General features: G+C 25.9%; 1 protein-coding gene across 1 annotated transcript; it reads left to right on the top strand.

Moving 5' to 3' along the window:
* The first annotated feature begins 1,672 nt into the window (after nt 1-1,672).
* LOC106765375 (eukaryotic translation initiation factor 5A-2) lies at nt 1,673-4,663 on the top strand. The gene is made up of 5 exons (XM_014649963.2): nt 1,673-1,858; nt 3,427-3,549; nt 3,622-3,678; nt 4,114-4,188; nt 4,319-4,663. The coding sequence occupies exons 1-5, from the start codon at nt 1,736-1,738 to the stop codon at nt 4,421-4,423; spliced, it is 483 nt and encodes a 160-aa protein (XP_014505449.1). The 5' UTR covers nt 1,673-1,735; the 3' UTR covers nt 4,424-4,663.
* Nucleotides 4,664-14,563: the final 9,900 nt, after the last annotated feature.

Consider the following 14,563-nt stretch of genomic DNA (forward strand, 5'->3'; position numbering starts at 1 on the left):
GGAATAAATTGAAGTGAAACTACTTTTGTCGACAAATAAATTAACGAAAATATTTTTTTAACAATTTTTTTATAACTATGAAAATGTATTTTTTTTTTTTATCGGCTTTATTTACCCAATATACACAACATCTCATTTAGCATCACATGCATGCATGATAACATCTCCACATGCTTAGCAATGGAGCCGCCATCATTGCAAATGATTTTGAATGATCATCTTCATTTGGTTCGCCACCACCCACGCCTCATCTTCCATCATATGTATATACAAGCAAGAACGTCATAAAGAGATTAAGTTGAATTTAAATTTAAAAGTTATAATTTAAGAAATTAATTAAAATGTTATTTTTAATGCCACAAATTATTAATATTACATTCGATAATTTCATATCACTTTAGAATTGAAATATAAGATAATTTAATTAAAGAGACAATATTTCATATATATATATATATATATATATATATATATATATATATAATTGACCTAACGATATTAGTTGACGAGTTTAAAATTAAAATAATATTATCTTCTAAATTTAAATTTTAATGCATTGAAATTAGTTAAGTATATGATGCATTATACAAAAGGGATGATTATACCATTAACAGGGTATCAAATGATCATCAATAAAAACTATATATGTTTTAACTCTTGACTATTAATTTTAAGGTAATAATTATAATGAAATATATCAATTGTATTTTTATTTTATGACAGTTAAGCATATTTATTTAAATAGCTGTTATTATGTTTTGGTCTTTTCTTGTTGAGATTGCAATTTACTTTGTCTTTTTGCTTTAAATGGAAGGAATTTTAACTAGAATACTTTATCCATTTGGTAATGAATAAAAGATAGAACATGAGATTATGGCAATTTCTGTGTAGTCTTTTTCCAACAGTTGGAAAAATCCTTTTACATGTTTTACTTCAGCAAAAAGATGATACCAAAAGTTTAGTCAACTGCTTCTCTGGGCCAGAGAATTTTATGGGCTTTGGCCCTTTTGTCATCTGTTGACAATACACTGTCACATTCACAAACTCTATTTTCTTAAATAATATTTCTTTAAGTGTGAACAAATTATCATCCCACCTTGAAATCCAACCACACAAACATCAAATTTAAACATATACAAATCAAATACCCATTTATTAATAATCATAATAAAATTTGATCTTTCACCCTTAGATTTTTTATTCGGCCTGGCCCAATTGAAAATAAGAAAATGTTGAGCGGGCTAGATATAAATGCGTAGATTCATTTAACAAGAATTAGATAACGATTAATTTTATTAATTAGCGTAAAATGTAACACTCAGAAATTAAATTTTATCAACAATAAAATAAAATTATAAAAAGTATATCAAATTCAAATGAAAGTATAAAACCATTTTCAATTAATATTGTGCGTTATATTTATTTTTTAAGTTGTTAATATTTATTAGTTATTCATTTACGACATTCAAATTTTTAAAATTAAATAAAAAGTTATTCATATTTTAAAATAATTATATTAGTTTGAAAATAAGCAACGGTTACGATAAGAGTTAATGAAGGGCGAGGATTGGATGTAAAACAGAGCATTGGGTGAGGGTAATCTGGGGATTAGAATAAAAAACACGGGGACCACATTCGAGAGTGTAGTAGTGACTCTCCTTCTTCAGTCCTTCTTCTTCATATTTTTTTTTGTAGATTTTATTTTCTGCTGAGAGAAAAAGAGAGAAGGGTGAATATGTCTGACGAAGAGCATCACTTCGATTCTCACGCAGATGCAGGAGCGTCCAAGACGTACCCTCAGCAGGCTGGTACCATTCGCAAGAACGGTTACATCGTCATTAAATCTAGGCCTTGCAAGGTTTTATAATTTTCTTCGTTTTTTTTTTTCAGTTATACGATTTTATTTGCACGTGGATTTTCTGGCTCTGATTTTCACTCTGATCTCATATATTGCATCGAGCAGGAACTCAATTCAGCTTTTTCTGAGAAATATCGGTGTAGCGTCTGTTTGTTTGTTTTAGATTCGATAAGTTAATTTTTTTTTTTTTTTTGGGGGGGGGGGGGATAGAAGTTTTTCGGTTTAAAGAAAGAAATAATTTGGATAGAAAGGAAGTGATTAGAGAATTAAAAATAATTTGTATTAAAAAATTATGAAAGGAAGTTCGGAGTTTCTGTTGCTGAAAAGGAATTGCAGAAAGTGGAAAGAACCTAAAAGTTTGGAACGTGAGATGGATTGTCTTTATTCGACCTCGTCTTAAGTGGAGAGATGATGTTTTGTGCGTGACGGTAGATGCTAATAGCGTGCACCTTGCATGATTCAGCTATAAGATTGTGGATAACAAATATTAAGGAATGAAGAAAGAGAAATTATGAACAAAAGGTGAATGGATGATGATGCTGATGAGGGTTTAAGAAGAGTTTTTTTTTTTTTTTTTTAAAGTGGAGATATCACTATTTGTGTTTTATGGTGTGAGTCTACCATTTAGCGTGAGAGTGCTTTGCTTGATCTTTTGTCCTTACTCAAAATAAAATATGGAATGTCTCCTATTTCTATTTTGTAATGCCTAAAGACGGTTGCTTTGTACCTTTATATTGTCCCACTCTCCTGGTTGATGGCATGTTTTTTCAATATTTTTGTGGCGCATACGAGTATTCTTTTTCAGGTATGTTATTGTAGAATAATCTCAAGGGCTCTTCAATAATTTGCACCTTTTTATCAATTTCTTGATACCAAAATGAAACGCAAGAAATTGCTGCGTCTGTCGCTGTTTCTCACCCATAATCCTAATACACATGTAACTATGCTTCAGAAATATGTTCTTTAACATAAAAGCAATCTATCCTGCATAGGTTCTCATGGATAGCTGCTTTATCCTTATTGGATGTGTGTTCAGTACCATTACTTAGTACAAATGATTCTGATAGGAACTAAGGTATTTTGGGATACCCAAGTGCTACATCGAGTAGTATGGGATGCTCGTTGGATATTTGAGTGTTGGTTCTCACTCCTTAATGGTTAACTTTTGAGGGTGCGTTTCCCAAGTGCTTGGTTACATACTTCAATTTCTTTCCTTCCAAAACTTGTCTTTTCTTTAAATACTTATTCTACTTGAGTGAGTTATGACAATATGATTTATGAACAATATATTTATGTTATAAATTTAATATTTTATTTTTTGTGTTGCTATTTTTCTATATGGTGATATATGATCTAGTTCCCATTCTTTGGTTCTAGCAAATTTGCCATATTCCATACAAAACATTTTTAGTATTGCTGTTATTTGTCTGTGGTATTGGAGCTCACCTAATGGGATAAGGTTTTTGTTGTTGAATGTTATTTGTCTGTTATTTTGATTTGAGTTTGAGATAGCAAGTTAAGTAAACATCACTTTTGTTCACCTGTTGGTTTTCAATTTATCTTAACAGGTCGTAGAAGTTTCTACATCAAAGACAGGCAAGCATGGACATGCAAAATGCCACTTTGTTGCCATTGATATTTTTAATGGGAAAAAGCTTGAAGATATCGTTCCATCTTCCCACAACTGTGATGTAATACTGCATTCACTTGTGTATGTAATATTTGCTAGTGATGCATTTCAATCATAATTGCTCTTTTTGCAGGTTCCACACGTGAACCGCACTGACTATCAGCTGATTGATATATCTGAAGATGGCTTTGTAAGTTTTATTTTACTTCCAACTCCAGGTTACGTGGAATTGTTTTGTGGTTTGTAAAATGAGAAAGAGAACGAGAGAAATTTTTATCAACTACATTGCCGAGGATACCATTTTCTGATAATTTACATAATTCTTTGTTGAAGGTTGCTTTGGAAGATAAATACTTTCGTGACATAGAGAAACTTGAATCTCATTGATTCCACGTGTTTTTATCATAATTTTTTTTTATTGAAATCTTTACATTCTAACTTGATATATTTCTTAAGTCGAATAATTGAGCTTGGTTAAATTAAACAAGTAAAAGGATGCCAAATTATTACCCTTAGAGTGTTATTGTGAAAGCAAGAATGTAATCAGCAAGAAAAAGTAGTTGGATTATTATGATTTTTGAGAGTAGCAAAGCATTCTTAACCAATTGCTGTGGATTTCTTTTAGGTGAGTCTGTTGACTGATAACGGAAATACCAAGGATGATCTCAGGCTTCCCACTGATGAGTCGCTGCTTTCTCAGGTGTCTTGCTAAAATAATTTTTAGAGTTGCTTTCCTTGCTTAATTATGTTTTATTTTAAGATATGGTTTTATGCCCAATAAGAATTCTGCCTCGTTAATTAACTTATTGCTCGTTTGCTTTTGTATGTAGATTAAAGAAGGATTTGCTGAAGGAAAAGATCTTGTTGTTTCTGTCATGTCTGCTATGGGAGAAGAGCAGATCTGTGCCTTGAAGGACATCGGTCCCAAAAATTAAAATGATGCTATGGCTGTAGCTGTAGCTGATAGCATGCTTTTTATTCTTATGTTGCTAACAGGTAGTATTATATTTTCCGTTGCATGTGTGCAAAATAAATTTCATCAGATGGAAATTTGCCTGTGCTTGAAAAACTTAAATCCTTCCACAACAACGGTCTTGGATCGGATGAAAAATTCTCATAAATGTCTCGTGTTTATTTGTGTTTGTTGAGTTTAATATATAATACTATTTCTACTCTCTGTGCACTTATCAGATGATACACGAATAAATTTAGGATATTGACTAGTGAATTTCTGGATAGCCATCTTCATTTTGGGATAAGTTGTAAAGTTAACAACAACTTTTAACTATAATTCTACTTCCTATCAATTATATATATAAAGTGATAGTATGAAGAGACAATATGATGCCCTAAACTATTTCTGAGGAACAAAAGTATTTCAATGTTTTTTCTTTGGGTAAAAGAAATATTATACATGTCATTATTTTCGTTTCATATTCTATTTACAGCTAGTTTTAAAAATCTAATTGAATATAATTAATATTTGAAAAGGAAAACAAACCTTCTTCTAAAACAAACAAATTTTCTTGACAAATTAACTTCAAAGCTCTATTTTCTTGACAAATTAACTTAAAAAACCTAACTTATATTTGAAAGTTTGGATCATCTAAACATTTATTATATCAATATACTTGAAATTAAAATTAGAATGTTAAAGTTGACTTTAATTTGAAGTTGGATAAATTATCGTTGTTTGTTTATTAATCGATTTCTGATGAAGGAACAATTACATATTTGAATTCACATGCTATTTTATCTACCTTTGAATTCATGTATGAATTTGAGTTAAGAAAAAAAATACAATAATAATAATAATTTTCTTTGTCTCTTTCTTTTGTGTGTGATAAGAACAGGATTCAAATAATTAAACCAATCTATGCCTCTTCATTGCAGATTTGGCTGCTACACTATTCATCCATGTCTTCTAATCAACATTTAATAATAACGATAATGAAATTGGTCTGACAGTGCTGCTTCTTTTCAATTTGGCTGCTATTGTAATCCACACAACAACAACAACCACCTCTGTTTTTTCAACATAACATGCAATTAAAGTAAGACTTCAATCACATCACACCCCATCAATATCACCCTCCAAAAACAGCATCCAAAGACTACAAATTTTCATGTATATCAAAAATATGCCTGAAAAGACCAAAACATTCTTAATCATTTCTCACGTTAGACTCACCATTAATTAAACTCTTAAATACGTATCCAATTATGTATATACGCAAGAATCATTGGACTAAGCTGTCTGGTGGATTCCTTTGAGTGAAGACAGACATTATTGGCATGTATATGAAATGTGTTAAAGTACAATCTTTTCTTCACAACTTTTTTAATAATGTTGTAGTTTATAATTAATCTGTTTCAAATATTCTTTTTAAAATAAATTTAAACTGATAAATAAAATGATACCTGGTGTAAAAAAATTGTCAAAAAATATTATTAAAATATTATAATCCATCTAAAAATATATACTTTAAATTTTGTCACACATCACAGAACCACCGTGAAAGCATGAGCCTTTGCATGCTGTACGAACGAACTCTGCCCCTTTTCTTCACTGCATGTATGCTACGATGAAAATTACATTTATTCTTATTTCTAATATTTCATGAATAAAAAATTAGTTTTTTTTTCTTTCTTTTTATTAATGAATCTACACGTGTATGTATATTATCTATTCAAATATCTCTTAAATATTTTATTTATAATGAAAATAATCAATAATTTAATTAAAAAATAAACAATATACTTAACTGACCTAGGTGTAATGTAAGAATGCAAAAAGGCATTATATTTTAGTTTTGTGTTGAGAATGGCAAAAGGATTTAGGTTTAAGAGAAGCAAATTGTGTGTAATAAAGGAGAGAAATTTGGTTTCCTTTTTACCAGCATTCATGGCTTTCCATTCAGCAGATTGGACCTCCTTGCAATGATATGAAAAATCTCATCATCATCATTATTATTGTAATATAGTAATATAGTAATAAAAGAAAAGGATTTGAAATGATTCCCTCAGTGGATATCATGTTAGTGCAACACATTTTTTATACCACAATAAATAAACAAATTTCCATTTGGAATCATAAATGGAGAGTGACACGCAGATTCTAATTTCTGATATTTGTTTTTAAGATAAATTACTTTCTTTTGATGGGAATTGATGTCACCATGTTTAAAACATTTAAGTACAATTCTCATGCTCCTATTTCACTCAATCGCAGTTAAATAAACGTTGTTAGTTTAATGACTTCAAGTTTTACATGGAGTAAAAATGAAAAAGTTAATTATTAGAATAAATTTTATAAATTTATTATTTTAAAGTTTTAAACTAGATATAATATCACTTTCTTATTTGGTTTTCTACTTATATTTTGTTAGTGTTAAGTTTTCATAGTAAAATTCTCTCAAAAGATTTACCAATGATATCAAAGTGTATAGGTGATGGGAAGTTTCAAGCAAGTATGTCTCATTATAGTATAACGAGAATATAAAAAATTCATTATTAAGGAATTTTTGTTGAGAAAATATTTTTTCGAGACGAAGAATATACCAATGTTTATTTAAGTAAAAAAAAAAAAAAAACTTATAAACTCGTTATCTAAAGATTTTGAATTTAAGATGATGTAATTCATTTGTATATGTTTTAAATTGTCTTAAGTCTCTTTAATAAAACCCTCCTTGAAGGGTTCGTCGTCAAGAAGTTCAGTTTTTCACATTATAATAATTATGCAACAATTAACTTTTAATACAAGAAAATGCTACATTATCAACAAAATTTTACTAATAGAAAAAATTCTTAAAATAACATTTACTTGCAGATTTTATTGATAGAAAAAACAATGTCGAAAAAAGAATTTACAAATGCGTTTTAAGATTTTAATTATCAATAAATATTTTTGTTGGTAATGGATTCATCGATAAAATTCATCAGTAATACATAATCTTTTATTACCAATATATACATCTGCCAGTAAATTTTGTAGGTAAAATAAGCATCAAAGTTTTCGTTTTTGCTTGCCCATGTGGCGGTAAAATCCATTAATAATTAAATTTTTCAAAAGTTTGTCAATAATTTGCCGGTAATTGAATTTTTTAAAATTCGTTTGTAAATCCGTTAGTAATTGTGTGTTTTAAAATCTATCGACAATTTCGTTAATAAATCGCATTAGTAAAATGAACGCCAATTTTTCAACTAAATTTAACGAAATATATATTACAAATTTAATGGAGATAGTGAGAAGAATAATAGAATAAGGAAAAGAAAAAAAGAAAGATGAGGTGTTGGTGGTGTTGACGATGACAACGATGGAATGGGATGAGAAGGAGTAGAAGGAGGAGGATGAGCCAAAGGCGGTGATGAATGATGAGGACAATAATGAAAATGGACAACAATAACAACAAAGGAGGATGAAGAAGACCAAATCACGATATTTATCAATAGAAAAAAAAAAGACGGTGATTACTTATTGATTTTTAATGATGAACATATTCACACGAAATAAAAAGGAAAAAATTAGGTTTTGATTCCTAACTAAAACCTATACTTCAAGAATAGACTCTCGTTAGTGAGACAACCAAAGAATAAAACGATTAAAGAATAAAATAAAAATAACAGGTTTTGGTCAAATGAGAACGAGAGAGACCAAAATCAATTGTTCAAATGTGAACCAACAACCAAGACAACAACAATGATGTGACACACTCCAAACACAATAGACCAAAACCAACACAAACTTGCAATATTGTGATGCCCAATGCAAAAGGATGACAATGGCCACCAAAATGAGAAGAAAAATTTTGTTGGGAAAAGAAAGAGAAAATAAAAAACAAAAGGAAGAGATAAACCATAAATGAAAACAAAGATAAATGATAATGAAGACAAAAATGAACCTCAAAGGAGATTGTAATGGAGAAAAATGAAAAATTGCAGGAACAAAGGACAATAATACAACAACGTTATGCAACAAGACCTTTCACAAGTTATAAAATTTCACAAATATATCTTATGTAGATGAAAGGCTTCGGTTTAACCTAGAACCGAAACATTTACTTTGACACGAAGATAAAGTTAAGCCTATATTCGTGCAAATATTTTTAAAAATATCATTATATCATTATAGTTTTGACTCTTTAAATAACCAAAGTCTATACTCGCAGAGTTAAAGTATAAGCTTCTATTATCCTTGAATCGCCACCTATTATTGTGAAAATATTTTAGAAAATGTCACTACATCATTATATGTTTTATTTTTCTTAAAGACAAGTGTGTGTGTTAGTTATTGGTAATTTTTTATTGTCCTTTTTTATTTGCATTAAATACTTTGTTTTCTTTCTTTTAATTTCATTATAATCTCTAAGATATACCTTCCTTCTTATAACTTTTTGTGAAATCATGTTCAAATTATGTACGTCAATTAAATATTTTCAAGTTTCACACTTGAATATTTTCACTCATTTATAATATTTTTATTTGTTATTTATTTTTTCATATGAAATTTTTAACTCGTTCAACAACATAAATCATTCATTTACAATGAACATAAAAAAACTCATATCTTCTTTATCTTTCTTCTAATTTCATTATCATCTCTAAAATGTACTCTCCTTCTTATGACAACCTTTTGTGTAGTTATATTCAAATTATGTATGTCAATTAAATACTTTTAAGTTTCACGTTTGGATATTTCCACTCATTTTTAATATTTTTATTTATTGTTTATTTTTTCACATGAAATGTTTAACTCTCAGTTTAAGGGTTCAACAACATAAATCATTCATTTACAATGTAATATAAAAAACTTATCTCTTCTTTATTCTTTTATTTTTAATTTTTGTTTCATTTGAATAACTTTTTGTTTTACTAAAATATTTTTCATTATTTATCAATAACCAATTTTTTTCTTAAATTTTTAAGACATTTTTCATCTTATCACACAATTAATTATATTATTGTTGTTTGTGCAGTTTTACTCAATTGTGTATCAAAATCTTTTTTTTTTTAATTTTTACTTTTTTTAATATTTTAAGCTGTTGTTTAATTTTATCTTGTGAAATATTGTTTTGACACTTTTTACATTATTATTTTATTTATAACTCATTATCATAATCAGTGCAATTGCATGGAGAATTTTTATTTGTTATAATATCATAATTTAATTTTATTATCGTGAATTTTTTTTATCACAGTCAAATATATATAAAAATTTAAAAATGAAATATCTATGTTAACTTTAAATTATTATTAGTTTAATTTTGATTCTTTGTAACGAATTGATTAGAGTAATGTATTGTGATTTTTGTTAGAGTATAATAAAGAGATTTCATTATAATTTTAAAAATAAAATAAGAGACATTTAAAATATTTTAAAATTTGAATATATCTTTCCTTTTTATAATTTTTAAAGAATACATTTAAATTCTATTAACTTTATTTCATTAATATTACACGTTTAAATAATATTTTAGTTCTTATAAAATTTTATTTTGTACTCTAATTTTAAATATAAACAAAAAAATTTCTTTTCAAAAATTTGATATTAAATAAATGAAAATACATGATTTTGATATTAAATATTTAATAATATTATGCTTTTTTTTGTATTTTTTTATTTTATTAAAAATAATTAATTAATATTGAAATAATACAAATACGGGTATGAATATAACTATGTGGAGATGGGAACAATATACCTACGTGTTAAATTTGGATATGAGATAAGGATGATAAATATTTTAATGATGACTATAAAACAGTGAAACTCACTTTTGTCTCATCTATTATCATTCTAATGTAAAACAAATACAATTTCAATTATTTTTTATTCAATTAAAATTATGCATGTTAAAAAATAAATATAATAATAATAATAAGTTAAAAATATGAATAAAAGAAGGTTGATTAACCAAACAATTCTTAGAACAAATAATAATAATAATATAAAATAAAATTATGAGTGAAAAAATTATTATAAAAAATTGGGTTGAGACACACATATCACTATATTTATACAAAAAAATGAATTATTGCATATTATAGTTAGAACAATGTTATTTCATTTTCCAATATACAATAATTTGTCAAATCAATTAAATGAAATAGATTTCTAAGCTTTATGAAACTAATATTTTAAAAAATAAAATAAAACATATAACTAAAAATACTTATTTGTATTTTCATGTTATATTTATACATACAAAAAAGTAAACAATAATAAATAATTATCAACATGAGTAACATAAAATAACAAAATAATGAATCTCATTAAACAATATTCATTCATAACTAACATTTATCAATAAAATTTATCCATATGAATGAGAACATGATTTATTTTAAGGTATACTTAACATGTAAAAATTATAAGAATACAGTAAAATATATCAGAGAAACTTACTATATTTTTTAATATTAGAAAAACCTAACTATTAATTTTATTTTTGCTAATATACACTAAAATTGTCACAACATATATATATTAAACATGTTTCATCATCAACTATTTCCTACACTAAATTAGTATAGTTTATATACTTATTCAAATTTAGTGTATAAATCTCTGTCATATTTTCACAACTTAATGTCGTAATGGAGATATGCATGATAATTTTTTTTAAAATAAAAAAAAGTGACACGTCACGTTAATGACTTTGAACCACTGATTTTGAGAAAGAAGGATTTATTTTTTATTTTTTAAAAAATCTATAAGCTAAATAAATTGAATTTGAAAAAGAAAAAGAAAATGGAACACTAAGAAGAAAGAAAACCCTCCATGGAAGTTGTAAAACCTTATTATCACTGGTTCGTATTTGATGCCCTTTTTCTTTTATTTAATTCTTTAACATTATGCTTCCACTATTATTTAAAATTAAATAATAAAAATGCAACTACATCTCACAAAACATAATATTAATATTTATTTAGGTCAGATTCGTCATCAACTTTGGCATAGGCTTGCCACGAACTTTTTTGACTTGGTCGTACCATTTCTAATCCTATCATATACTATATTATATTCCTCCTCAAACCTCTTTTTATGTCAAATCTAACTTTCATTCTTCTATGCTAGAAGTGTTTTTCCCATTAACTATACATCATTCAATTAACCTGGTTTATTATCTACATTTCTTTATATTTCATTCTCAAAAATATTGATTTTTTTATATGATATTAGTACATCTTCATTTTCACTTCCTTCTTATTAAAACTAAGATTCTATAATATTCTTAAGATGTTTATATGCACTGTATGAATGTCTGGTTAATTTATGATTGGATGGTTTAATTAGACAATAACATTCAACGAATTGATTAGTTAAATAATAGGAATTGAAATATCAATTTTAAAACAATAATTAAAGTTGATGATGATTATTTTAAACTAAAGCACAATCATTATTAATTGAATTGTAATTAGATCAATATTAATTGAAAATCTATTTTGAAATCTATAAATACAAATTTAAAGTATTAAGATAAGTTTATTATATTTAATATACATTAATTGTTAAATTATCGATTCTTTATTACTTTTGATATCAAAGTACTTTTTTAGTAATTTTTATAAAAGGATTTTCAATTATCAAATTTAATAGTGTTTAATAATAAATAATAAATGTTTTTGTTAATTAACTTTACTTATGCAATGTATTCTATTTATAGAGCTTACTATGAGTTTTTGTTCATCTTGAACTTGGATATTGAACAAACTAGTTAGTGTAATAATTTTAATTTATTAAAATAATTTCATTCAAGTAAGTGATTATTCATTAATTGTTACAACACTTGTGTAATATGTGAAACTGTTTGACCAGTGTCAACTCTTATTTGAAAAGAACGTTATGTTATTTTTTTCTATGATTATGAGATAAAAAACTTGTAATTATTGCACAAATTTTATGATATATATTATTTTTTTAATCACTTAAAACATTAAAAGATGATATTTTGGCCCCTAAATTTTATTTTTTAAATTTAATTTTGTTTGAATTTATGTTGCTGATATTTATCTCATATCACACGAAATAATCAGTTAACATTTTACTAATCTTAATCACATAATCAAATCAATGATTAAACCTTTGACCATAAAGAAAGGCAGAGAAATGTCCACATAAGATTCAAGACCGATTAATGCTCAAAAAAGCAAAAGCAAAAGCTGGTCAAAGAATCGGGAACATTACATTACAGAATTGACGTCGTCAATCCATCCCTAATTCAACAAACACCGTTAGTAACGGAAGAAGAGACTGCGTATGTTACTTTCTCTGGGAGCATAAAAGAAACAAAATGAATGAGGATGCTCTTATTTTCTCATTATATTAATAATAAAAAAATAAAACCCATATAAAATGACCTAAAAATTTATAATATTTTTTTTATTGTTAATCATTAATTTCACTTCAATAATTTTTTGGGAGACAATGATATTTTAACACTATTTTTTGACACTATTTTGATACTGCACACGTGTCAAGATGTGATTGGACGATTTCAAATTAAAAAAGTTGAGGCAGGGATATATTTGGAAGAGAAAAACCAAAGTTTATTTTTTAATTTGAAATCGTCCAACCATATTTTGACACGTGTGTAGTGTCAAAATGGTGTCAAAAAATGATGTTAAAATTTATTTTCCTTTTTTGAGAGTTTACATTTTCTTGCAGACGGGAGAGAGTGCAAATATGAAGAAAATATGTAATAATATAAGAGTATGATATTTCTCGAATATTTCGTAAAAATATTAAATGAACTATCAATGTATTTAGTATTTCAATAAAAAAATGTTGACTGGCAGATTTTTAATTTGTTATAAAAGTTTTTATTGACCATTATAATAAGAGTAATTATTGAAGTTAAGAAATGAAAAATTAGTATTAAAAGTCAAAATTATATTACGTTAAATGTTATATAACTATTTTATAGTATTATAGATTAATCGTTTGTTTATTTAAATGTCTTTAATAATAAAGTGGTTGAAAAAATAGTTAACTTTAAATAGTTACTATAAAGCACACGAGATTAAGCAATTGAATGAAAATATTAAATTGATAACGCATATAAAATCATTTAAATAAATAATATACTGACTAATAGTGTAAAGTTGTTGTTAAAATAAATTTAATAGTTTTCATAAATAAAAGATAATCTTTTAATTTCTGTTCAATTTCTTAAAAGTTATGAAAAGTAAGATGTAGATCATTGAATCTTCTGTGACATTTAAGTCTTTATAGGCTGAATACTTAGACCTATGTTAAAGTCTATTATTGTGATTTTCATGTGTACATAATTGTTCGTCACTTTACACACATTATCATATGTCATGTTGGTTTTATTTTTAATGTTTAGTTTAATATATTTTATTCTCCAAATATTTTAATTGAAAACTATAAAAATCTTAATAGCATCAATTTTAATACAATGTTTACCACTGTCAAAATTTCATTTTTTTTTAAATTAAACAATAACTATAAGTATATATATTTTTTTAATTTCTATGATGTATTAACACAAAAGAATAATAATCTTAGATGAGAATTTACTTCTTTTAATTAGTTTTTTTTATTCATATTATTTCCAAAAAAGATTTTTTTATCTTAACACATTAAATCTTTATCATTCAAAAAATATAAACTGCCTTTTCTTGTTGACATATAATTTCTAGTATTTTTTTTATGTAAATCAGTATACGTGCTTGTGTAATGATTTGAATAGTTTGTTTGTTGGTAGTTGAAACTGAATCACCACACATATTTTTCGCTTAAAACAGCTGTCATTTAATTTTTAAAAGAAATTTAAACAGACTGATACTTTTATTTTTTAATAAAGTATTATCTTTTTTCTAATTTATATTTAAAGCAAAAAAGTTATACGTTTAAGTCAAATAACGTCTTAATTGGAAGAATGAAAATAATATGATAAAAATATTTTAAAAGTGGGATATTTGTTATTATTATTGTGTGAAAAATCGGTTGATAGGATTGACATTGAATTGAAGGAAGTTAGAATGTGATGAAGAAGAGTATAAATATTAAACTGTAGAGTTAATAAAATAGTTTTAATAAATGAAAC

This window comes from Vigna radiata, chromosome 7, assembly GCF_000741045.1.
Source record: "Vigna radiata var. radiata cultivar VC1973A chromosome 7, Vradiata_ver6, whole genome shotgun sequence".
NCBI classification, from domain to species: domain Eukaryota; kingdom Viridiplantae; phylum Streptophyta; class Magnoliopsida; order Fabales; family Fabaceae; genus Vigna; species Vigna radiata.

What these genes read in the sequence shown, in the direction of transcription:
- LOC106765375 (XM_014649963.2), top strand. Translation starts at nt 1,736, where the DNA reads ATGTCTGACGAAGAGCATCACTTCGATTCTCACGCAGATGCAGGAGCG. An exon ending in ATATATCTGAAGATGGCTTT is followed by an intron (nt 3,679 to 4,113) that starts GTAAGTTTTATT and finishes GATTTCTTTTAG; the next exon opens with GTGAGTCTGTTGACTGATAA. An exon ending in ATGAGTCGCTGCTTTCTCAG is followed by an intron (nt 4,189 to 4,318) that starts GTGTCTTGCTAA and finishes TTTTGTATGTAG; the next exon opens with ATTAAAGAAGGATTTGCTGA.